This window comes from Erythrolamprus reginae, chromosome 6 (assembly GCF_031021105.1).
Source record: "Erythrolamprus reginae isolate rEryReg1 chromosome 6, rEryReg1.hap1, whole genome shotgun sequence".
NCBI lineage: Eukaryota > Metazoa > Chordata > Lepidosauria > Squamata > Dipsadidae > Erythrolamprus > Erythrolamprus reginae.
Genome location: NC_091955.1, coordinates 64,106,816 through 64,134,108, shown reverse-complemented (window position 1 = coordinate 64,134,108; position 27,293 = coordinate 64,106,816). Strand labels below are relative to the sequence as shown.

The window sequence follows — 27,293 nt, the reverse complement described above, 5'->3', positions numbered from 1 at the left end:
AACTTACCATCTTTTGGTGTACATAAGAAAAAAGGTACAGTAGTTGAAGTGAAAAACTCTTCTAATGTTCCTTGTTTCTGGTTTGTCTTTTCATGGCAGAAGTGATTATCACTTTCCTAGGATTCAGGAACACTAAGGAAGTGGTAGCAGGTGTTTTTGCTTTGATGTACTATAGGATCCTGTGGATGTCAGATCCCAGAGGGAGTAAGCATGCCATTTCAGTTGCCATCTGTGTTATATGTGCCCTGGGCTCTTTAAGGAGCTCTAAGATAAACTTCTGAGAGTGTGTAGAATATATAGTCTCTTGTTTTTTTATTCCTTCATGCAGAATCTTTGGAATCAGCTATTAAGATTAGAGAAGAGGTTTGTTCAAATTCTCACTTAAAGCAGTTATTACTTATAACAGCTATGTCATCTAATTGTATTTTAGGCAAGTTTCAGTAAGTACTATTAAACTAAACATACAATATATCGATAGGTGCTTGCTTTTATTCAATATGTGTCATAAAAAGCTTTGTCCATCAACCAATAGCTTTTAATTTTTAAAATAGAAATTATTTACTTACTGAAAAATATAGTTCTTAAAAGATCATTAAGTGATGTTTTGTATGTCAGAATTTAATTTCCAGTGAACATGCAAACTAAATTTCAAAAGTTATTTCTGAAGTGGACTTACTGCTTTAATAGTTTTAGATAAATTACATGGCTTTTTAAATTGGAAACGTGAAAGTTCTGAAAAGTATTCAGTTACATATGTATACATGGTGTCTCTGAATGCCAGCCAATGTGATATAGTTGTTAAACAGTATGCAATAATATTAGTGTTAGTTCCAAAGATATGCTCTGCGAAACTCTGAATGTAATAATTCCATGAATGGAGAAGGGGTGATTATGTTGATTCACATGTCTGTAATACTGCTGGTTATATTCCCCCAAATGTGCTCTGTGTGAGAAGGTAGCAATAAATTGATTCCCTGCCTCCTTTCTGTAAGAGACATGTTGAATTTGTTTAGCCTTCAACAATACAGAATACACCTTGGTATAACCCTGGAACTATTAGGAAGAGTGTACTTGCAAGTAAATATGAAGATTATACGACCAAGTGGATAACTGAATTTAAGAACTTAGCACCTGTTTAAGGGGTAAATCATAAAATTAGAGTGAAAACTACATTAATAAACTATTAGTATTTATGCTTATCATTAATATTTGCACTATTGGAATCTTTTCTTCAAATAAGTTGAACATTGCCCATTTATATTACTTAAGTGTACAAAGTCAAATATGTGGCATAATTCACTTTCCCCCCACATAAAGATAGTGGCAAAGAAAATCTGTTTGGGGTTTTTTTTGGTAGGTATAGGTCTTGATTGCCAGGTTGTTTTATCAGCTGTCCTAGAAATATAGTATTTTAGTTTTGAAAAATGGCACATATCTGATTTAAAAATAGCAACAACCATTGAATGTCTTGAATATTTTGCTAAAACCCACTGTTTTGTTTTGGTCTGATCTGGCTTGTCACTATAAGAAGCTGCTACATTTGTTTGCAAATGTTACATTTTCAGAACCATTGAAGTACGTATATTAATACACTTTAAAGCTCTTTGAAGTATCTGATAAGCTATTAAACTTATTGGGTATGAGAATTTGTGCCTCTTGAATCAATATTTTATTAATATTTTAAAATATTAAGTCACCCTAGAATTTGGCATACTTCTGAAATTAATTTTAAGAGAAACTGCTTGTAGGCATTGGTAGTCTTCCTTTAAGTTTTACCTTCAGCAGATCTTAAAGCTGTCTTGGGGGGTTAGAAAGCAGTTCAAGATTTCATTGCAGGAAGCTTCTGAAAGGCAAATAATATAAAAGCCAAAGGACTTGGCGCAATTTTGTATTTCTTTTAAAAATTTTACCTATTGAATATATTGAAATAAAGACAGTAGAATTAGAAGTGTTTATTCTTCCAGCATGTTGTGTCCAGGCTACATTATATTCACACATTGAATAAATTTGGCAATAGAACGAAAATGAGATTGCCTTTGACTTTTTTTGATCATTCAGAAACAGGGAATAAGTTGATCTCATGTTTCTGTATCTTCTAATTATACTTGTAAATTTTGTAGGTCAATTTCAACAAAATAGAACGATTTGTCCATTCAGTTTTCACCTGGTAAATTTTCCTACTAGATGTGATGGATCATGTTAGCTGACAAGTTGTAGAAGTAAAAATTAGGCAAGTAAAGAATGGAATTCCCGAATTGTGTTTAATGCTATCTATTTCCCAGCAAACAATGGTGTATAGGCATGTGCATTGATTTGCTGCTCTTAGTTTTTAAGAACTTGGGTTAAGAGCAACTGTAAGATGTCACATTTAACATTTGAGATATATTTAAAAGCTTGTAAACCTGGAACCAATGTGAGTTAATTGATAGTGTTGCACAGCTGAACTGGGTATATTAAAAGATATTTAAGGAAATTTGAGAGGATTGTTGAGGTGACATTCTATTTAAAAAGTTAGTCTAAAGCAAATTAGATAAATAGCTATTCTGTCACTACTGAAGAAAAACCATTCAGCTGAAATGTTTGCTGAAGTGCTCTAAATCTTTTTTTTCTTTTCTCTACAGATTTTGGATCTCTCTTTGATTTGGAGCATGACTTACCAGATGAACTTATCAGCTCTACCGAACTTGGACTTACTAATGGTGGTGATATTAATCAACTGCAGACTAGCCTTGGTATGGCACAAGATGCTGCTTCTAAACACAAACAGTTGTCAGAACTGCTACGAGCTGGCAGCTCGCCAAACCTTAATATGGGAGTTGCTGGGCCACCACAGAATATGGCCAGTCAGCCACAACAGAACAATCCTGGAATGGGAATCTTAAACAGCATGGTCAAAAGTCCCATGGCACAGGCCGCACTGACATCTCCGAATATGGGGATGGGTACAGGTGGGCCAAATCAAGGTCCATCAAGTCAGTCCACTGCAGGAATGATGCCAACAGTAAATAGTCCAGTAAATCAGCCTGGAATGGGAATGAATGCAGGAATAAATGCTGGCATGAATCCTGGTATGTTGTCTGCAGGAAATGGGCAAGGAATGATGCAAGGACAAGTTATGAACGGTTCAATTGGAGCTGGAAGAGGACGTTCCAATATGTCCTATCCAAACCCAGGAATGGGAAATGCTGGTACTCTAATTGCTGAGACATTACAGCAAGGTTCTCCTCAAATGGGAGGGCAGACAGGCCTGAGAGGTCCACAGCCTGGAGCAATGAACAAGGTATGTCAAAGATTTTATTTTGAATATTGACGATGAAAAATACAGTTTAAAAGTGCTATCCCTTTAGGGATGTTTTGGGGTGCCTTCCCAGATGCTTCCAACATGTTTGCAGTTAAAATGCATAATACATATAACACGAACATTGTCGCTGCAAAATAACATAAATTTGAAATGCTTCTTTTCAAGATTCAAATGATTGCATTGAATGCAAAGTATTTATTTTGCAGATTAAAATGAAGTTTTCAATCATTTTGAATGTGTTTTGAAACAAAACAGCAATTTTGAATTTGAAATGGCATTTTGAATCCAAATTAGTTCAAATTCAAAACATTTTGCATGCCACTATTTCAAGGAGTGTATACTGTATTTCTTTGTTGAAAAGTGGTCAGAAAAAATATTTTTTTTAATTATTTTTCTGACCACTTCTCATGTGAATGATAGCTTTCATACACTACTTATACAATTCTTGTGGGAACATTCATGAACTATTTCTAGTAACTAGAAATGGCTGTGGTGAAATATGAACTTATAGATTAATTGAATAAACTGTTAATAGAAAATAAGCAATAAAATGATTGAGTTGAAACTTGTTAAGTCAGAAATTATTTGAATCTAGTTTGATGGATCAGCCATAGAGATTGGTTATTAATATAGAAACCAGATTCCAAATCAAAGTGGCTGAGTTTACACATCATATAACTTTGATATAAAGCATATTATATTGTCCTCTGTCTCTTTGATGAAATGCAGGATGAGCTTATGCTAAAGCATAATGATATGTTTAATTTTGATTTTTCAATTCTAACGTGGTATATTCAATGAACCATGATTAAAATTAACTGTGGTTTAGTAATTTGACATGCTCATTTTTTCATTAGTGAAATCAGAGGAAGAACAGACAAATATTGAATAAAATGTATATTGATAACGCTAGCTTACCACTCTTAATTGGGAATGGGAATACCATGTGACTGGTCATTAAGCAAATGATTGTTAATAAAGATATCACATGACCAAAATGCGACTTCCTGGGATTCTCCATTGACTTTGCGTTACAGAAGCCCTCTGGGATGGTTGCAAATGTGGTCATGTGATCATTGTAAATGCACAATGGTTATCAAACATCTGAATTGCAATCATGTGACCGCAAAAATGATCTTAAATGTGTACGTCACTTTTTTCAGAACTTTCAAAACATTGAAGATTTGCTAAATAAATATGTTGTTAAGCAAGGACTATCTGTAATCTAGTATGTCCATTGTGTATATTTTTCTAGAAACTTGATAAACCTAATAATACCTTGCTTTATAAAGAAACATGCTTTAGGAAATTGGTATTGTAAATTAATAAATTACCAGATTTTTCCAATCATTTTTCTGAAGTAAGATTTGAAATTGCATCCAAGCCAAATCCTTGCATACTTGTCCAAGTATGATTGTGTGGGAGATTGTTGATAATGCTGAATTGGAGCACTAGGAAGTCAGTGTAGTTCCCTGCACAAAGCAGCAGCTGAGGGGCAGAGTCTAAATAGAGCAACATGGATCAGTGACTACTGATTTCTGAAAATTTGTACAATAAGCACTTTAGTTGCCATTGTAGCGCTATTCCCTCAAGTACCTGTTATTAGATTATTTTGCCTTTTCTATTACCTAATCATTACATAACAAAATGATGGTCTTGTGCTACTTCTGCTGATCACGACTGAGCAGTTTAGCAGATCGAATCTCACCAGGCTCAAGGTTGACTCAGCCTTCCATCCTTCTGAGGTTGGTAAAATGAGGACCCAGATTGTTGGGGGCAATATGCCAACTCTGCAAACTGCTTAGAGAGGGCTGTAAGCACTGTGAAGCGGTATATATGTCTAAGTGCTAAGTGCTTATGTAGCTGTATTGGAATAAGTTCTAAGTATATAACTTAGTTGAACAGGAAGATAATTTCAAATTCTCATTATTCTTTATATCTCCTATTGACAGCTATTCTAGCAGATAGAATATACTAGGAACAGTGCAGTAAAAAGAATCTGGAATATGAACAGTGGTAGCAGAGTAACTCATTTTGTGTGGAATTCAGCTGTTTCTGGATGCATTTTAGCAGAATAACAAAATACTAATTTAAATTCTTAAGATGTTTGGTATATTTAAAGTACTATATATTTAAAATGCTTTCAGATTGCTTTTTAGTGTTTTAACTGAAGCCATCTGAAAAATAGCAGTATTAAAATCTATTAAATATATTAGCATATTCCAGAACATATTAAAACTTTTTAAAAGTCTCAAAAATCATTGATAATACACAGCCTGGTTCATATAGTGCTCTACACCAGAACTGATTTCTGACTTAATATCTTCTATACATGTAAATTCTGTAGTTGGTTTAGGAAATAATGTTTAAAATCTATGTTATAACACTTGCAGGTGTTATAAGGTGGCTTGATTTCCACTAATTCTTAGATAATATTAAATTCTCTCAGTAAAACATTATCTATGAAATTATGTATTAGGGTATTTTATTATGTGTGATCATGGTATCTGTTTAGCCAAGGGGAAAGGATTACAGTAGATAGGGTTTCACATGGATATGGATGGACATTAATTTTTTCTCTATTCAAAGGTGGTACTAATCTAGCCTGATTTATTAAGCACCAGAAAGATCCTGGGATCATTTTTATTTTGAGTAGGTATTTAATTGTAACATTTCTGATTTCAGTCAGCTTAAATTTGGGTGTGTGTGTATAATTAGCATATTGCTTTAATAACCACAGGTGTTTTCCCAAATCCTAGCTCTTTCACGAAAAATAACTCAATAATTTTTAAATGAGAACGCAATATTATTGTATAAATTTTGTTCGTTCTACCTTTACTATCAGAGCTTTTAAAGAACATAGCTCTGATATGGAAACACATTTCTGAATTCAACCATTATATTGCAAGATTGTGTTAACTAATACAGTTTACTGGCTTAGAGAAATGTTATTTGCCTTATGATTCGAGTTTTTTTTGAACTAAGAAAACAAATCATTTTGTAATGAAGATTTGTTTATTCAGATGTTGATTTTATATTTCTAAGTATAATAATTGCAGATACAGTATGTTAGCTATCTTTATAGCAAAGAAAATTGCTACAGAATGCTACAAAATGGAATAGTTCAAATCTGCAATTTCAGAAATACTAACTTGTTCAGCGTAACTTGGATCACATATTCTAATAAAATGAATTTGCCTTTCTAAATCTAGAAGATTGCAGTGGGAAAAACCTTAATTATCACTGCTTTCAAATAAATGATGATATGGATGTAATTTGTCACAGGTTAATTTGGAGGATTTATTTAATAAAGTTATTTCTCAAATATGTCAGCAAAATTTGTATTACCGTATTTTTCGGAGTATAAGACATACCTCCTCCCCAAAAGAGGGTGGACATGTCAGTGCATCTTATATAGTGAATACAGCCATTTTTGCTGTCCTAAAGTCCCGCCCCTCTGCCCCATTTTTGGACAAAGGGTTTGGGAAGCCTGCAGAGAACTCCTGGGTGCTGGAGAATGGCAAAAATACTCCAATATTTGTGAAAAATGGACCGTTTTTCACCCATTTTTTTCACAAAAATTGAGACATTTTTGCCTTTCCCCAGTTCCTAGGAGTTCTCTGCAGTCTCCCCAGACCCTTTGTCCACTCCATTCTTGTGGGGGGAAAAAAGAGGCGAAAAATTATCAATTTTTCACAAAAACAGAGCCATTTTGGCCATCCCTCAGTTCCCTGCAAGCTTCCCAGACACTTTGCTCACACACTTTTTGTGAAAAACGGGCAATAAACGGCCCGTTTTTAGCAAAAATGTGACTGCTTTGCCTTCTAATTAGTCCATCTAGCATGACTGGCGAAGGAAGTTTGTAAAAAGTGTACATGATTATAAAAAGTATACATGTTTGTAAAAAGTATTCTGCTACATTGGAATTTTGTTAAATAATATATTACTACATCATTTGGTTCAGAATACTTTTTTCCTTATTTTCCACCTCTAAAATCTAGGTGCGTCTTATATTTTGGTGTGTCTTATACTCCGAAAAACACAGTATTTACTCAGTTTTGATAGTTTCTGAATTATCTTATTATTTACTTAAATTGGGATTTTGGCTAACATTTGTGACAGTGTCTTAATGTGCATTATCAAAGGTACTTTTGAACAAATAATCAGTATTCTATCAGTTACATAAATCTCATTGTCTAATTAATGTATGAATAAGAATCTAATTCATGAGAACCTAGCATCCTTATAGACTTTATTTTATAAGAATAATATAATGCATACCACTTTATAGTTGCTGGAAGTGGCTATATGATTAAACTGCCCCCCATCTCCACCCCAGGCCACTTGGCTATTCTTATATAAAGTTTCTGCTTCTCAGAGAATGAAAAGCGACTAAACAACTGAACAGTGTATGGATTCTGAAAAAAATGGCATAAGATAAATTTCAGATTAAGAGTTGAAATTCAGACTAAGAGAAATTCAGACGAAGGTACCATGAAAAATGGCATTGTGTAAAAAACTATCCTGGATCATGTGTGAATCTTGAAGAAAGAAAATTATTTTTTGTTTTAGATAACAAAGTTAGGGATATTGTAGAATTTGTTTATGATGGAATTATGAGCTTAACTGATACTGAAGCCCTTGAATGGTTCTAGTTAGTGTAGTGAAATCTTTATTTCACTATAAGTAGATCAGTTTGGGGAAGATTGTGTATACTCCAATGTCCAGTGAATATTTGCCATGATTTAAGTTATTTGCTTAATACTTTCATGATGCTGTTAATGCTATTTTTATCATTTGTATTTGAATTTACCTACTTTGTACTCATGTTTTTCGGACTATAAGACACATTTTTTGTCTCCCAAAAGGGGGTTGAAAATGTCTGTGCGTCTTATAGGCTGAATATTGCTGAAGGCCTGCCCACCTGCCGGCCTTTTTCGGGCCTCTTTTTGGCCCATTTTTGGGGGGTTTTCCAGACCATTTTCTAAGCTTTTTGACCTGTTTTTTAGACTTTTTTGGCCCTTTTTTTGGGGGGGGGGGGGGAGATGAGCTGAAAAAAGCCTCGAAAATGGGCTGGAAAAAAAAGCTGGAAAAGACGCCCCAAAATGGGACACATGGAAGCAAAAAAACTTTGTTGTTGTTGTTGTCTTCTTCTAAATTTGAGTACATCTTATTAGTTTGAAAAATTCGGTCAGTTATTTGTGAGAGAAACTAAGTTAAGAAAGTGTCACTATACTTGGATGAATTTGACACAATTGTACATATAATTATACTTGGGCAAATTAAGTATTCAATTTAGTTCCAAGGTATTGGCTAGTCTGGGCCAAAAAAAAAAAATTCAAATCTTTTTGATAATAATTCTAAGGAAACTGTATGAGCATATAGTTGCCAGAAATTATTTTAGATTAGCCACTTTAAAAGGATTTGACAGGTGGTAGCATCTTGCCATTTGATTGATATGGAAAATTAAGCATTGCATTTATTCCGGAGCTATATGTCAAAAAATGTCCTGTAAGAAACTAAAGGCAAGCCTGTGTAAGACTGCTGAAATATTATATGGGAATGGTCCAAAAATGACTTTTATTTCTGCTGTGATGCCTTCTCTGTTTATGGTGGCTAGGCTATGTTTTGGAAATGGTTGCAAATTACATTTGATTGAATTGGACAGGCCTTTTGCAAAGAACTTAACATTTGACAATTAGATGTAAATTTTCAGTTGGAAGTAAGGGAAATGAGGATGGTTACAAAGTTTCATCTCATCAGTAATAGTTCAGTAAGAGTTTACTAAATATCATTGGGAAACTATATTACAGTATATTAATGAATCAGGAAATAAACATTTCACGGGTGAAAAAAGCACTATCCCTTGAAGGCCGCTTTTAAAGGAGAATGGATTAATTAATGCAATAATTAGTAGTGCATTATTTTTTGTCTTCACAATACTGCCAAAATGTAAACTTGTTAGCATGTTTCTGACTAAAGGATGGTAGTCTTTTGCTTGGCAGATTCCCCCAGTGCACTTTGCACCAGATAAACCATAGTTCCATGATGGTGAACCTATGGCAACATGCTGGAAGTGGTACTCAGAGCCGTCACTCTTTGCTCTTCCGGATTCCGCTGCTCCAGCCAGCTGGTTTTCATACGCACAGGTGCACCAGAAATTGGAAGAACATGCGTGCTTCAATGGAAACGATCTTCCGGTTTCCAGAGTACACATATGCACTGGCTAGCTGGTTTGGTTTCCGGCACTCGTGAGCGTGAAGACGAGCAACAGGCACATGTGCCAAAAGACGTAGAAAGGGAATCCCAGCGGCCACTTCCTAAGGGAGCAGAGCAAGGTAACCTGGGCTTCCCTCTCTCGCTGCCCCACCCGGCTTCTTGCGCATCCCCAGGTTGTCCAGAGCACCAGTGGACAAGGAGCCAGTGAAGGCAGGGTTCTGGTGGGCTACCTGTGCAAATGACCCCGTGGCCTGGGCTCCTCCCTCCTGGGAGCTGTCATTTCCCAGCTAAGCTCTCTGCCACCCCCATCTCAGCAGTTGCAGAAGCTCCAAATGCGCGGGATCTGTCATTCTCCAGACACCAGCAGAGCTCTGTCCCTCCGCCTTGGCAGCCACAAAAGCTCTGAATGCGCAGCCTTCTCTGGTATCCTCCCTGCTGGGACCCACTGAATCCCGGCGGCGCAACTGAGGTCTTGAGGCCCGCAGTCCCTCTGGGTTCTAGCATGTGATTAGGCAGTTTGGATCGCTTGCCTGACGTCTCAGACGCTGGCAGCCAAGATTGTTGGCTGAAGGAAGAAAAGAGTGGAGCTTTGAGCTTTTGGAAGATGAGGAAATGCCTCCAGAGCAGCCTGTCTCCTCTGACCTCTTCCCACCCAGCCTTTTAAAATACCTTCTATTTAAGGCTCGAGCTGCAGCAGGACTTGATGTTCCCTCTTCAGAGGTGACCACATCCCAAGAGGCTCATCCTGACCCACTGTTTTGAGAGGTGACACTGGAGATAGACTTCATTCCTGTTCCTCAACTGTTTTATAGACACTGTTCGGAGAAGGTGGTCGGCTCCGGTGTCGGGTCTCATTCCGTGCTCAATGGATTGAACATTTTCCAATGTGGCTTCGGACCTACTAACTGTCCTATCGGCTGATGCTCCAGTTTTGGCTTTACATTCTCCTACTACCATGCCAGGGGATTGGGAAGAATTACTGAAACCGGAGAACAGAAGAACAGAACAGGTCCTGATGAAAACTCACCAGGCAGCCAGATGGGTAGTAGGAGTCTCTCCTGTGTTCTCCTTTGGCAGAGCATCACTCATCTGGCTGCATCAGATACAAGACCACATCCCGCTCCTTGAACCTGAGGGCCATGCAGAGCTTGAATAAAGCGGCTACTCAGTTCCTGGTGGATGCTACTCTGCATGTTTCCCACTTTGCCTCTAAGGCAATGGCAACCAGATGCATGCACTGGTTCTGCCAGTGGGCCGTGGATACCTGCCATAAGTGGCATCTGGCCTCAGGCCTAATAAACGGTCAGAATCTATTTGGGGAGTCCCCAGAACCTATTCTGGTTGAGTCACACAACAGGAAGAAGGTCCTTCCCTCCCTTTTCAGGAAGGGCAACTCTCTTCAGGCCCCATATTAACTGATGGCCCTTTCAGCCAGCCAACCAGGGCTCCAGTTTCCCCTGGGGCTCCAGTTCAGATCTAGGCAGCACCAGCCTCACAATAGATCTGGGAGGGAGAGACAATTTAAGCACCAATTCCGGGGTGGTACAGGAAGCTGTCCCTTCGTCCAGACCAAATGGTGAGTGGCATGGCACCCCCATAGGGGGTTGTCTTGCCTGATTTTTCTCAGTTTGGGAAGAGACCACCCATGACCTCTGGGTATAGGAGACAAACTGTTTTGGTCTCTCTTTAGATAGAGTTTCTTTCCCTTCCTCCAAGGTTTTTGTCCATTGCCCAATCTCCAGAGTGCCCTAAAAAAAAGGCTCTAATGGATGAGGCAATACACACCTGCTTTACATTCAGACATGCTATGCAGGTAGGCATTTCCAGAATAGGACAACCCTTTGGGCTGTCATCTGCCTCCACCAAGATTCTGACAGCCCTAGCGGCTCACCTCAGGTCCTTGTCCATGCATGTCCAGTGTTACCTGGATGATATCTTGATGCATGCGCCATCTAAAGACCTTGTGCTGGCATCATCCATAGGTAACCAATCTCACTCTGTGACATCACAGGTTCTCCATCAATTTGGACAAGAGCCACTTTCCCCCCTTCCCCTTCTATTCTCCATTTGGGAACCATTATTAATTTCCTAGAGTGTAGGGTCTCTCTTTCCCAGGAGAGGCGGGATAACATTAGGGGACTTGCATCTCAAATCCAACAGGAATGCAGGGTCCCTCTGGCACTCTTGTCCATTCTCCTAAGGAAAAATCTCATGCAGCTCTATAATACCTTGGGTGTGACCACTCTAGGGAACTTCAGTGATTCCTTTTACTATTCAAGAAGGTATGCTGCAGTACTTCACTACATATGGTCCTGGTTCCTTCGGCAGTACGTCGCACCCTAACCTGGTGGTAATCAGCTATTTCCAAAGGCTGCCTCTTCAGGGAACCTCAAATGATAGTCATCACCACAGACACCAGTTTCTCTGATCGGGGGGCCACTCCCTGTGTCAGATCGTGCAGAGTCAGTGATCGGAGGTGGAGGCCAAATGCTTGATCAATTGGCTGGAACTTTGAATGGTGTTGTTGACGCTCCATCATTTCCAACGCCATGTGTCCGGTACCCATGCCCTGGTGCTAACGGACAACATTGTGACTAAGGCTTATGGCAAGGAGGCACTCGCTCCAGAACGCTTATGAAAGAGGTGATGAGACTGGGACTGTGGGTGGAGCAACACTTTCTATCACTGTTGGACCATGTCTCTGGGGTTTCCCACACCCACATAGATTGGCTCAGTCGGTCCATGATGGACCATGCAGTTTCCCATGGTTCATTGATTTTTAAGTGGGGCTTCAAACCTGTGCCCTCTGGTGATTCACCGATATCCGACTTGGGACCTTCCCAAGGTTTTGAAATCGCTCACGGATCTACCTTATGTACTGCTGAACTTCATTTCGACATCTGCCTTATAAACCTGCCGTTCTGGTCGCAATTACGTCTTCACGCAGAATCTCAGCTGTCAGCACTGTCTGTTAGGAAAGACCTCTGTGTGTTCCACCTGGAGTGGGTAGTCCTCCAGTTAGACCCATTTTTTATTCCAAAAGTAAATTCTTCCTTTCATCAGGCACAGAAACTTGTCCTGCCCTCTTTCTGCCTGCACCCAACACACCCATCAGAAAGACTTTGGCACTCTCTGGACCTGAAGAGAGCTCTCCGGATATGCATAGAAAAATCTGTCCTTTCCGTAAGAAGGAGGCTCTTCTGGTGGCTTTCCACCTGCATCTCCTGTGACCATTGGCTGTTGGATTCAAGCCACTATTGCCAAGGTGTACAAGCTATCTTCCCTACCTTGACCTGCAGGGATCACAGCATACTCGGCGTTCAGTACTGTCACCTCCGCAGCTTGGGCCACTCAGACATCCTCGGAGAAAGTGTGTCCAGTGGCCATCTGGTTTCACCCTCTCAATTTATCTGTCATTACAAGATTGACATGTATGTATCAGCAGATGCTGCCTTCGATCAAAGGGTGTTGCAGAGGGTGGTCGAGGAGGTGTCCTAGATGGTATTATACTGTTTCCACTCGAGGGGGACAATATGTCTTTGGTATGTCCCATCTTGAATGCTGGCTCCATCCACGATGTAGAAAGGCTATTGGTTTTACCTGATATACACCTCGTCTCACAGAGTAGAGCCAGCATTCAGTCCCGCTCATGGACAGCCTGGTTTGGATGACTTCTAGTATGGACTTTCCTTTGGATTGAGGGTTTGGATAATCAGCACTTGCTGATTGGGTGTGAGCCTACAGTTACTGGACATTACCTGAGCTTTGCCATGTTAAGTCTAGTCTTCGTATTCTTCAAAGCTAGGTCTTAGCTGGGCGGATCCTGGCAAAAAAAGACAGACTCATTCTAAGTGGATGAGAACAACCCATCCTGAATGCTGGCTCCACCCAATGAGAAAAGGTGTAACAGGTAAAACCAATGCCCCCTTTCTGGTTCATTCAAACAGAGCCGACCTTTTGCATGCTTTTCAGCGGCAGACGCCCTGGCGCCTTCTGAGCAGGGGACAAGAAGGCCTCCAATATAGCAGGAGAAACAAAGAATGGAGAAAACTGCTGCTTCAGAGAATTAGGCGGTGGTTCACATGAATGGGAAAGAGAAGGACCCCCAGTACAGCCCCATATTAAACAGAAAGGTCCCCCAGCATCAAGAGCGGACAGTAGAAGAGTGGCTGCCCATATAAGGGCAAAAGCCTTGCATCCCAGAAGAGCCTCTAAGGCTGAGGAAAGAGATCCCCAGAGACACCAAAAAGAGAGAGAAAGAGATCTCTGGAGAAAGAAATCTCCAAGGCTGAGAGGCAGCTGAGTGACAGAAACAGAAGAATCTTCCTACAGGATATTCCATCACTTCTCATTTGTTACCTGATCCAATCAGGACACAAGAGACTTTGAGCTCCCATACTCTGTCACCAGAGGATGCCAGAGAACAATCTACACAGCTACCTTATATCAAAGGCAGCAAGAAGGATTCCTTTGCACCAATCAAACAGACTACAAGCAGAGAGTCATTGGGAGCCTATTTTAAAACAGGCAGTCGGCCCCAGAGGCAACATTTACCCCCACAATAGCAGGGCTCCACCCGGGGGGGGGGGGGGAAACCAAGGTCTGGAGATTTCTGAGCAAATGAAACTCCTTATCTCCATAACTCAGGAGATTGTCGCAGTATTGCTACAAGGAAACCAGTCTGATTCTGTGTTATCAGACTCATCCTTTGAGCATAGTCGAGTCTTCAGAGAGGGTCGGCATAGAAATCCAATTAATAAATAAATAATAAATAAATAGTCAACACCTGACATCTCAGGTTCATGAAGACTTAGCGAACCTTAGGGAACCTCACTCTCCCACTTCATCCCTACAGAGTAAGGCTTGGCTTTCAGGAGAGGAAGACCAGAGAGAAGCTAATACTCCTAGAGGATGATGGGTTAGTCCCTGACTCCCCCCCCCAGCCCTTTAAAAATCCCAAGCCCTTTTTAAATCCACAGCCCCTCAGCCCTGAGCTGAGCCAAGTACATCAGAGCCAGCATTGGGCTTACCAGATCCAAATGACCTCCTCTTTACAGAGCCAATAGCAGAGAGTGAGGAGATCCATTCACCACAATTGTTCCAGGATGTGGTCCTAAGGCAGTGAGTTTACCCAAGAACCTTTGCCAACCCATGTGGGAATGACAAGAGATTTTGTAATGTAGCTCCAGAATTGAGGAGCTACAATTGCCAATGGTAGACAGGCCTTTGGCAGCCTTAATGTCCTCTACTCTCCTGTCTCAAGACACGGCAGATGTTCTGAAAACAGAGGATAAAAAGCGGCAATGGAAATTTCGGCTAATGCCATCCTAGATCAGCCAGGTTTGCTTCCAGAACCATTGCATCATCATAACGGCCCACCGTCTGCTGTGGTCTTGTCACTGGCAGGCAGATGCATCAGTACAAATGGACCTTCAAGGGGGGCAAGCTGTTTGGAGAAGCCATGGAGCCCATCTTGGTGGAAACCAAGAATAGGAGAAAGATCCTGGCTTCCCTATACAGGCAAATTGAACAATGCCCCTTGCCTTATTTTCACAGGCCTTCCTGTCAGGCAACAGAAACAGGATTGGGCTACTCCCAGAGGATGTATCCCCACAGAACTAATCGCCAGACGGATAGAATCGGATTTTGGGATAAAGACAACAATTCCAGGACAAGAGACCATTTCATGGCTCTGGAGGTCGGCCCTTCCATTGCTACAAGTGACCCCAGGTCCAACCCTCCCATTGGTGGCTGCCTAAGGCTATTCGCAAATCAATGGGAGGCAACCATGACAGCCACCTGGGTCCTGAACACAGTGAGACTAGGACACACATTCAAATTTCTCTCCATACCCCTAAGAATCTTTGTATGTTGTCTCATACCAAGAAACAACACAAAAAGGGATCTCACGGAGGCTGCAATTCAACACCTAGTAGACATTCAGACTATCCTGCTGGTTCTGGTAGACCAACAAAGGCCAAGGATTCTACTTCATCCGATTCATAGTCCCAAAGACCTCAGGGTGTGGAGAGCAATTCTGGACCTAAAATGGTTAAATGACCATTTGATCTACAAGAAGTTTAGGATGCATTTTCTCCCGTCCACCCTGGAGAGCATCCGGGAGGGCGACTTCTTAACATCTATAGATCTGATGGAGGCATACCTCCACATACTTGTTCTACTGTCCCACCATTGGCTCCTCCAGTTCTACTATGTGGAATAGCATTATCAGTACAGAGCCCTGCCGTTCGGTCTGTCTTCAGCACCCCGGATTGTCACCAAAATAATGCCACTCACAACATTTTTTTAAAAATATGAAACTTTACTTACTGTCATTAATACATTAGCCACTTTTTGATGGGCTGCTCCAATATGCTTTATGTGGGAGGACCATGAAAAGCACTTGGAGACTATAGCTGGTTAAGAATGCAGTAGTTATTCGGTGCCCCTATAACACTTCCTGAAGTGCTGCATTAGCTGCTGTTGACTTCTAGGTGCAAGTCAAGTGCTGATTACTAGTTGTCTATTAGATTGCCTTCTCTCAGAAACATCTTGCTACTTGGTAAGATCTAGTAGGATTCTTTATGTATTCTCTCAGAGACTGCCAGTTAAAGGGGCCTGAAACATATCTTTTCAGTTGTCTCCATCCTGTGGAATGCTGTAGTCCAGCCATTTATCCATTCAAAATGTCAGTAAAGACTTGGCTACACATTAGACACAGGTTTACTATGATTCTCTTTCTCTCTGGACAAGTATTTATTTTTAATTGTGTTTGATGACTATTGATTCCCAATATAAATTGATGTTTTGTAAGATATGAACTTGATTTTAATCTTTGATTATTTTATTTTAATTCTAATTTTAATTCATAGATTGGGGAATTGTATGCCACTCAAAAGAATATTTTGATTGGAATAGCCTGTAATCAGTAAAGTAAATGGACACATGTTGAATTAATCTTAACTTTAAATCTCTAAAACTGTTACACCCTTCAAAGTTATCTGTGTTAGCATGCTTGACTATCTAATGTAGTTTATTATAAAAAGAGTTTATAAACAGTTTTAACCCTGTTGCTCTGTTCAAAACCACTATACACTTGTACTGTTTATGTGTCTCTGTGACTTGCACCGAAAATTCTTTATTTTAAGTGCTTACATTTGGTCAATTTGAAAACTTCTTTCCCTTGGAAACTAGGTTGAACATATATGCACACAATGAAGTAAAAATTGAAATAAAAAAAATTATGCTTATTGGTTTATTTTGCTCATAAAAGCCTGCCCCGTCCCCTTCTTCTGAATTTTTTTCAATTTATAGATAGTTTTACCTGCACACAACATACAATTTTACTACATTTGGTATGGAATTACTAATTTGAACATTTCTGAACATAATGATATGACAATTGAACTGAAAAAATGATGCTTATTTGTTTATTTTGCTCATAAAAGGCCCCCCCCCCCGTTTTTTCAAGCATGTCACTTTATAAATTTTTCTAGGCCCCTAATTCCAAATATTTTCAATAACTTTGGCATTGAATTACCAGTTTGAACATTTCTGAACATAATGAAATGAAAATTGAATTGAAAACATTGATGTTTATTTGTTTATTTTGCACATAAAAGTTCCCCCTCCTGTGTTCAATTATTTCAATTTATATAAAAATTATGCTGTTAATTTCAAAATTACATACTTTTTTTTAGTAAAATGGATTTCTTTCATAAAATTAGTTGTCTGGCTATCTTGTCCTTGCTTTTCAAAAGGATATTCCCAATATTTCTAGCCAAATCTATATAAAAAGTGAAATTAATGGCACACAGTAAGGACAAGGGGGGGTGGCCCTTTTGTTACCAAAATAAACAAATAAGCATCATTTTTTTCAGTTCATTTCTATTTTTCTTATGATCAGGAATGTTTGAACTAGTAATCCCACACCAAATTTAGTAAAAGTGTACACATTTTGCAGGCTAAACTATCTATAAATTGAAAATAAATTCACAAAAAGGGGTCGGGCAGGCTTTTATGAACAAAATAAACCAATAAGCAGTATTTTTTAATTTCAATTTTCATTTCATTGTGTGCAGAAATGTTCAACCTAGTTTACAAGGGAAATAAGTTTTCAAATTGACCAAATATAAGCACTTAAAATAAAGAATTTTTGGTGCGAGTCACACAGACTCGTAAACAGTACAAGTGTGACTTTTTTTGTCCAGCAAAAACTAAACCCCCACTCCCCCCAAAAAATTCTCATAGAGAGAACCCCTGAAATTACGAAAAGTCATGAAATTTCAAGTTTCAGAAATGCAGGGAAATTTTTTTACAGGGTCTCATACTTCGGTTTCGTGTTGCGCAGACTCGAACAGAACAGCAGGGTTAAATGCCTTATGCTATAAAGTTATATGTAAAATTAATACTTCTTGAATCATTAACTATTTCTTAGATTCAGCTTCTACTTTATTATTTAGTTTATTTACCATTCAGCAAGTTGTCATTCTGTGAGAAACTAAACTTTTTTTTGGATGTTACTGAATTTGAATGAAATAAAAATTCTGAAGGGTCCTGAGGGATCAGTAGGTAACAAAGTGATGAAATGGAAAAACTTGCCCAAAGAACTCTATAAAAGTTGGGGCAGAGTGAGTCCAAATGGCAACATTTGGACTCAACTCGATTCCAGCACAAATAGCAGTTACACAAAAGACAAACTGAAAAAGTATAATATGTGATGCACAGAAAATTGCAGATACGTGCATACAGAGGAAGAAACGCGAAATCACAAACGCTCGAGTTACTCCTTGGTACTTTCTGTTTTAGGATTTTTCCTGCCACTTCCTTGATGTACTATCTCTAACTTATGCATTCTTTGGTTTCTGAGATGGCTGAACATGATTCAAAACAGAAAGCTATCCTCAGCTGCATGCCATTTTTATAGTTTCAGCCTAGCTCTGAGGCTCAGAGGCATTTTTTTGAAATAAAATAGGCAATGGAAAGCAGCAGTGTGATTTATAACATCACAGTTAAACTATGGACAGTAATAAGTATTGGACCAGTATTTTGACTTGGAATATGTGAGCCTCTTGTGTTTCATACTTTACTATTTAAACCATACACAAAACTTCAATTAATGCTTTTATTTAGTTGTATTAAGTGGAACTTTTTTCTTAAGTTGAAAAGTACACAGCCTTGCTTATATTTTTAAAAGTAAAACATACCGTAATTGTCATTGCTGGTAGTAGTCAAGGGGACTGAGCAAATTGGTGCTGAGATGGAAGATTTCCAAGGAATCTTAAGGGTGCATGTTGACTGAGAAATTGAAAAATATCTGGAAGATCTATTTTCAGTTGCTTCTGCCTTTCAGAAGACAGGCAAAAATTGGAGCTAATTTAAGTTCAGCAGAAAACAATTCCAATGGACTGGGAATACTACAAAAAGCGTCCCATAGCCTCCCAGACTAGTAAAAGTGGGAAGCTATTAACTGCTTTCTCCCACCAAGGTTGAATTATGCTGGGCCAATTCTAGTGGGTGAATGCTGGCCTGAATATCAAATCATAATGCTGCTAGGTCTGCGGAGAGGGGCGGCATACAAATCTAAATAATAATAATAATAATAATAATAATAATAATAATAATATGACTAAATAGTATTAGGAAGTTAGTGCAGGGTCCATAACACAGGTTTAAATATGCTGCCCCTGACAAGATACTAAGCAGGCTGCTCTATTTTTGACTAACAGACTTTCAAGGGGTTTTGGAAGTGATAGAAAAAGACTTATTAACGTAGTATTAACATGCAGTTAAGCCTGAACAAATATGGTTACAGTTGTGAAGCAAACATATAATTTGATCTTCACAAAAGGGAAGCAATTATGGTTAATCTTGTAATCAGGCAACAAGTTATATATTATGTGCATCCTTGAGAAGTGTTCATAAAGTGCATTTGTACAAATTGTTCTCTCTTTTTGCTGTCTTGGAATTCTTTTTTTCAATTTGATTACAATGGAATGATGAAGGAAGTAAGATTTTAATATTACAATCATGTTTCATATGATTGTAATATTAATATTAAAAAATAGAGAAGTCCGCAATCCATACGTTTTCTACATTTCAATGTTTTAAGAATCATGTAACAATGTAGTTGCCTGCTTTCTGAAACATTTGAATTCTACTTTGTTGTTTAAATTGCATTTAAATCTTTTCACCAGTGGTAGTCATGCCATTGCTGTAATTACAGTTGAATATTTTACTTCCAACATACTTCCAGGTCCTATCTGTTCTTCTGAGGTAGTAGATTAGTAAATCACTCCTGAATTTAAACTCTTCTTTGGGAGGGATATCAATAATCTGCAAAATGCAGTACAACTGTAGGGAATGCTCTCTTTCTAGAAATTTTTTAAACAAAATGAAATCTCAAAAGTAAATTTGCAAATTGTCTACTATGCAGAACCTATCATAATGTGTGATGAAATATTGGATAACATGACTGCTTTATTTTGGAGATTTGGAGAATAATTAATTTGTATTGTAATAGTGCAATTATACTTGCCACTCAATAGCATCTGTTGCTGCACCTGCCCTCTTTCATGTGGTGAATTGATTCCTTGTAATCTTTCTACTGCATCTGTAACAGCAGTCTATCTCTTTAATATCAAGGATGATTTTAAAAAATGCTAAAGAGGTCCTTAATCTATCACACTAGAAATTTTAAAGTACGTTTTACAGATTTGGTGTGTAAAAATAATTGAACGAATGGAAAAGATGGATGACAAAATGGAAAATGTCCATGGAATCTTGATGAATAATGACCAAAAAAATTTAAAAATAGAGAAGATCAATGAACGAATGGAGACATGTCTGCAATTTGCAGAAGCAAGAACGGAATATATTAATAAAAATCTCGAGGCAGCAGTCATGAATTTGGAATTGGAAAAATTGCCTTTCTTCCTCCGATTTCAAAATGTAACAGAATCAGACGACCAAGACCTCCTTCAAACTATGGCTGAAATTTGGGGGAAAATAACAGGGAAAACAACACAAGAAATGATGGAACAAATGGATGAAATTTACCGAATCTCAACCTCGTTTGCAAGACGCCACAAGTTGCCGAGAGAGGTCCACATTAGATTCACTAAAAGAAACATCTGAGATGAAATTAATAGAGCATCGAAAGAAAATGTAATTTCCTATAGGGGAAAAGAGATTACTGTGCTTCGGCAGATTCCCAGACGCATGAGAGAAAAACGCAAACCATATCAATATTTGGAAAAAACCAAACTAAATAAAAACAAAGTTATGTTTAGATGATTGATGCCTGAAGGAATGCTGGTGACCTTATTTGATAAGAAATACATACTCAACAGCCCAGAAGATGCAAAAGAGTTCTATGAGGAATTGTTAAAACCCCTCGAAGACCGATTTATGAAAGAACCAGACAGTAAAGACAAAACGAGCACAGAAGAGCTAAGCTCAGTTGATAACCCCTCTGATAAAGATGGCGATTCGAGACAAGCCCACGAAGGTGATTCGAGACAAATACGAGACAACCATGAAATACAGGGGGCGATCACAAGAGCAAAGGCTGAAGCAAGGAAATAAAAACCACAACAACACATCTATACCTATTCATGAAAATGGCACTACGATATTTTCAACCAATATAAATGGATTAAATTCAGACAGAAAGAGAATTTCCCCCCCACAAACTATTAAATCACAATTTTCATGTAACATGTCTACAAGAAATCCACATTGCCAAAAAAGACGACATGATGCTACTTCTTCCGAGCCTTGGCGAATTGTTTACCTCCTCAGCACCAGTTAAAAGAAGAGGAATCACTATGTATATTAAACCCCAATATACATGAAAACTCATTTACAATGATTCCAACGGTCAAATATTAATGGTCTAGATCATCGGGAAAGAACAAATAATAATAATAGGAATATATGCACCTTCTATTAAACAATCTACATTTTTTTTACAAAACTACATGAAAAAATATTGGAAATGAATCTATCTAACTTCATTATTATAGGCGATTTCAATGCTGTGCAAGATAAAATAAAAGACTACAAGAGCAATAAACAACACTACTTAAGAAAAATATTTCCAACTACATTTGATGACCTAGTTTATGAATATGCAATAAAAGACATATGGAGAACACATCATCCAGAAAAGACACAATTCACTTTCTTTTCATATCCACGCAAGTCTTGGTCACGTATCGATATGGCTTGGTCTAATTCCCACATTATAAATCAAACAATAAATATACAGATCTTACCTGGTTCCTGGGCATACCACAACCCCATACTTCTAACTCTTAAAAATTCGAATACCATAATACGGCAAAGATGGACTATGAACCAGTCCATCATAAATGAAAAACAATTCAAAAACCGTACAGAACATGAATTACCAATTTTATTTAAGATCAGTGGCAACGGAGATACATCCCCACAGATTGTCTGGGATACAGCGAAAACCTACATCTGTGGTATAAATATTTCTTATCTAGCAAACTTTAGAAAACAAAAAAAGATAAACTTAACAACCTTAACACAAAACTTCAGATCACAGAAATGACTCTTCAACAATATCCAGAAGACATAATGACCTCAATGGAAACTAAATCTATAAGACACGAAATAAACCTAGCAACACAACAACAACTTACGGATAAAATTAAAACACTAAAGGAGATAAACTTTGAATCAGGAAACAAACCGGGCCTTTGGCTAGTTTTTAAACTGGCACAACAAAAGGCTGAAAAAACTATAGAATCTCTTTACGACAATTTAGGCACATTAAAATCAAACACAAAAGAGAAAAAACATATAATAAGACAATTCTACCAGGAACTATATGAAACAGATACAATAGATAATTGTGCAATTAGAGAATACTTACTTGAAAATGAAACCTTAATGATAACGGATGAAGAAAATACTAAACTAAATAAGAATATTACTCTAACAGAACTTAAATTTGCTATCAGCAAACAACATAACAATAAAACTCCTGGACCTGATGGTATTCCCACAGAATTTTATAAATACCATCAGGAACTGTTAGAACTTATCATGCTAGATATTTACAATGAAGCCCTTACACAAGGTAAACTCCCCAAAACCTGGCCTGAAGCCTATATAACCATTATCCCGAAAGAAAATAAAGACAAAAAACACCTTGAAAATTACAGACCTATTTCATTACTAAACACCGATTACAAAATATTCTCTACAATAAACGCAGAACGTTTCAAAAAGATTTTAAATAACATAATTCATTCAGATCAAAACGGATTTTTACCAGCAAGAAATATCTCCTCAAATACAAGGACCATACTCAACACTCTTGAGTACTATGATAAAAATTCTGACAAATCAATGGCCCTTATATTCATAGATATAAAAAAGGCTTTTGACTCCCTATACTGGGAATATTTTACAGCACAAATAGAACATATGAAATTTGGAGATAATTTTACTAACTTAATTAAATCTATATACTCACATCAGTCTGCCAAAATACTTTTCAACAAATGCATTACTGAAAAAATAGCAATAATGAGAGGTGTCCGCTAGGGCTGTCCCCTTGCACCCCTAATTTTTATACTTGCAATAGAAACTCTATTAAAGAATATAAGAAATAACCCACAAATTCAAGGAATCAAAATAAAAAGGGAACATTTTAAACTACAAGCTTTCGCAGATGACATAGTATTCATAATTCAAGACCCACTGGAATCAGCTCACATCTTATTAGAAGAACGTCACAAATTCGGAGAAATAACCGGTCTTAAAATTAATGTAGACAAAACTAAAATTATAACTAAAAATATGACAAAACAACAAAATACTTTATTAGAACAAATTCTTAACCTAAAAATAGTCAAAAAAATAAATACCTAGGTATCTGGATCTCATCGAACTGCAGTAACCTAAAAAAAGACAATTTTGATAAACTTATACAAGATGTACAAAAAGATTTAGAGAGATGGACAAAACTAAAACTATCACTGATGGGAAAGATTGCCACAATCAAATCAAACATTCTTCCTAGATACATATATCTATTTCAAGTAGCCCCAATTAAATTAAACAAATCATTTTTTGAATATTTACATAAGATAATACGAAAATTCATTTGGTCAAAAAAAAAAAGGCAAGAATAAAATTGAAAAATTTGCAAGATCATCGATCTAGAGGAGGCTTTGGCCTCCCTAACTTTTATCTATATTATCAAGCCGCCATCCTGGTGAAAATTAAAGACTGGATAACACTCCAAAACACAAGATTACTTACTTTAGAGGGCTTTGATTTGCAGTCCAGGTGGCACTCATTCTTAACGATGGAACTGAGTAAAATTCCAAACTATTTCAAACACCATTACATAAGAAATGCTTTAATATCGACATGGTACCAGATCAAAAACCCCCACTATCTCGCAATCCCGAAATGGATATCTCCCAACGAATCCCTTACCTACCCAACCATCTTCTCTCCCTCGAAAATCATAACCTACACACAACTACTTGATCTTAATGACAATATACTTACAAAACAACAACTAGATGAAAATGGAATAACCCTAGACTGGTTTACCTACATGCAGATAAACTCTAAATACAAACAACACAAAAACACTTTTGGTTTTCAAAATACTAATCCCCTCGACGCAATCTTATCTGGATCCAATTCAAAAATGATCTCTAAAATATATAGCTACTTACTAAGACAAGACACCACAGAGGATCAAGTAAAGGGCTGTATGATTGCATGGGTGCAAAATTTTGGGTGTATAATAAATCTCCCAGAATGGGAAAAAATATATACAATCAACTATAAAACAATGCTCGAAACATCATACAAAGAAAATCTACTTAAAATGATTTATAGGTGGCATCTTCCACCGGCTAGACTATCAAAAATGTACCTTAATATATCTTCTTGTTGGAAGTGTAAAAAACTACAAGGAACCTATTATCATTTATGGTGGACCTGTATAATTGCCAAAAAGTTCTGGTCAGATGTCAAAACAATCATAGACCAAGCCATATCGATAACAATCATACCTAAACCTGAACTATTCTTGCTTGGCATCTTTCGACAGACAGTCACAAAAGAAGACAGATATCTTATTATTCAAATACTGACAACTGCTAGAATAACCTATGCCCAGCAATGGAAACAGGAAAATATCCCTACCATTTTAAACATCATCACAAAAATTATGGAATGTGCTGAATTATCTAAAATGACCATGGAGTTACAAAATAAAAACGATTCAGAGTTCTACAGGGCCTGGGAGAAGTGGTATCGATGGTTGTCTAACAATAACAATAACAAAAAATGAAGCAATTGCAATTGGAAAATGGAATTATTAGTTCCATCTCAGGATACAAAAACAAAAAACAAAAAAACCAACAACCAAAACTTAATACCGTTCACATACAATTTAATATACTAAATAGACTTCATTTTCATAGACTGTCCGAATTTAATCCTTTTGATATTGATCTATAATCAAGAACTTTTCCTTTTTAACATATACACCCACCATACACCACAAATCAATAAGTTGTCAAGTAAACAACGCCTGCTATCTTGCAGGTCTTTCTCTCTTCTTAACACCCCCCCCCCCAAAATCCCACTTTACTTTTCCACATATCTTCTATCATCTATCTTACTCTATAATACAATAAAACCAACTAACTTACCTTTAAACTCACATGGGTAATTGATATGAATTTGTATAACTTAAACCCTGATTAGAAGCAATATCTTACTAGGTACAGTTTAATATTTTATATTAATATGTATCAAGTAATACGTAATAAGTCTTTTTTTTTTACTTATGCCATATGGATATGTGTTTTACACCTTTTCCCCTTTCCCCCTTTATATCCTTTTTCTTTTTCTTCTTTCCTTTTTCTTTCAATAAATTAATAAACTATTTTTTTAAAAAAATAATAATTTTTTGGGCAAATAGTGATAAGAACTAAAGAACTGTGCATTATATTCCATTTATACACTAGGGCTTTCCTGGTGTTTTCCCTGTTATCTGCAGCTGCAGATGTTCATGCTCCTTCCATTTGCTTCTGAAAGTGGATGGCAGGATTGAGCATGATGCCAAAAGTTGTAATGAAAGTTAATTTTCCCCCTATTTATTCATGCAGTTATCTACTTGCTCTGGTTGTAAACAGAGATATTTTGGCTATTTTGCATTCATTCATACGAGCTATTGTAGCCCCATCTATTATCAAATAATATCTTATTAAATTTATTTAAGAAAATGCATATGGTCACACAACTCTTTTTCAATTATTTTGGATGGCTTACAAAGATAAAAATCTCATTAAAAACCATAAAAAGGGATACCTCACCCCTATGACAGCAATAAGCAGTCATACAAGCCACTTGATGGGTTCCTTTGGCCTGCTAGCAAAATCAAGTCTTCAGGGCTGTGCAAAAGAAGGTCAAAATGGGGGCCAATCGTTTCTCCTTCCTGGGTGGAGCCATCATTGAGAATGGGTTGTCCTCGTCCATTCAGCATGAGAATCGAGTCTGTTACTTTTTGCTGGATCTGCCCTCCTGGGTGTTCTGCCGGACTCTCTGGTAGGAGCCTCCCAAAAATTCAAGGATACAAATTTCAGACACACACACGTTTGAAAATTCAAAACAATGTTCTTTATCACAAAATTCAAAATAAACTGAGCACTCTTTCTGTATTGCAAAGAGCACTCTTCCCAAAGCAACCGGGTAGTCTTTAAGAAACTTCACACCCCTTCTTCTTCCATGAAGTGAAACACCACACTTTGCTCTGCGTTGGTTTCAAAGACGTGAAAACACACACTCGTAAGGCCAGATAGCACAGGGCTGGTAGTCACAGCCAGAGTCCATAACTTTCATCAACTGGCTGGCACTTCGGGCAGTGGTCTTGGCCCTCAAGCTCTTTGAGAACTTATTAATTGGCCACCATGTCCTAGTTCTTACGAACAGTATCTCGACGAAGGACCATATCAATTGTCAGGGCAGTACCCAGTTGTGGACTCTGATGCAGAAGGCACTGAAACTGGGTCTGTGGGCAGAGGTGCAGCTGCTCTCCCTTTCAGAAGATCATATCTCCAGGGTTTTCAATACCCAAGCAGATTGGCTCAGTCTAACAGAGTTTCTTCTCTCAGGGAGAGGTTCCTCTGACTTTAGAGTATAACAAACTGAATCACATACAAATACACATCCAGTTATTAACTCTTTATATTCAATGTGAATGATAGTAATTAAAATTATATTTAATGTTTAATTATCTGAAGGGAAACTTATCAGAATGAACTAGAAATGAACTATATTATCATTAATACTAATGAATGGTTTTGCTTTTTTTATTTTTTTTTTAAAGTATTCCTTCTTAGAATAGCATTCATGAAAAGATGGGAAGGAGATAGAGATATGGCTAGTCTAAGTATATTGCACTACATCAGGGGTGTCAAACTCAATTTCATTGGGTGCCACATCAGGTTTGTGTTTGACCTTGGGGGAGGCTGAGGGCCATGGACAGCTCAATGTCACTCATGTCGGGAATGCCTGAGGTGGCCCGAGTACTCTGCCAGCAAAAACGGGCTCCCAAGCTCTGTTTTCGGCTACATTGGCCTCCTGAAACCCTCTGGCAACAAAACTGGAGCTTGGGAGGGCTGCTCGCAATCTTCTCAGGCTCAGTTTTCAGCTGCAACTGCTTCCTGCAACCCTCTGCCAATGAAAATGGCATCCTGTAACCCTC

The 27,293-nt window shown here is 37.7% G+C and overlaps 1 protein-coding gene across 1 annotated transcript in view; it reads left to right on the top strand.

Moving 5' to 3' along the window:
* Positions 1-27,293, top strand: part of EP300 (E1A binding protein p300) — an 88,912-nt gene that overhangs the window by 4,862 nt on the left and 56,757 nt on the right. Inside the window, exon 2 of the mRNA XM_070756061.1 lies at positions 2,622-3,280. Coding sequence (XP_070612162.1) covers positions 2,622-3,280 — 659 coding nt within the window. The remainder of the gene's footprint in view (positions 1-2,621; positions 3,281-27,293) is intronic.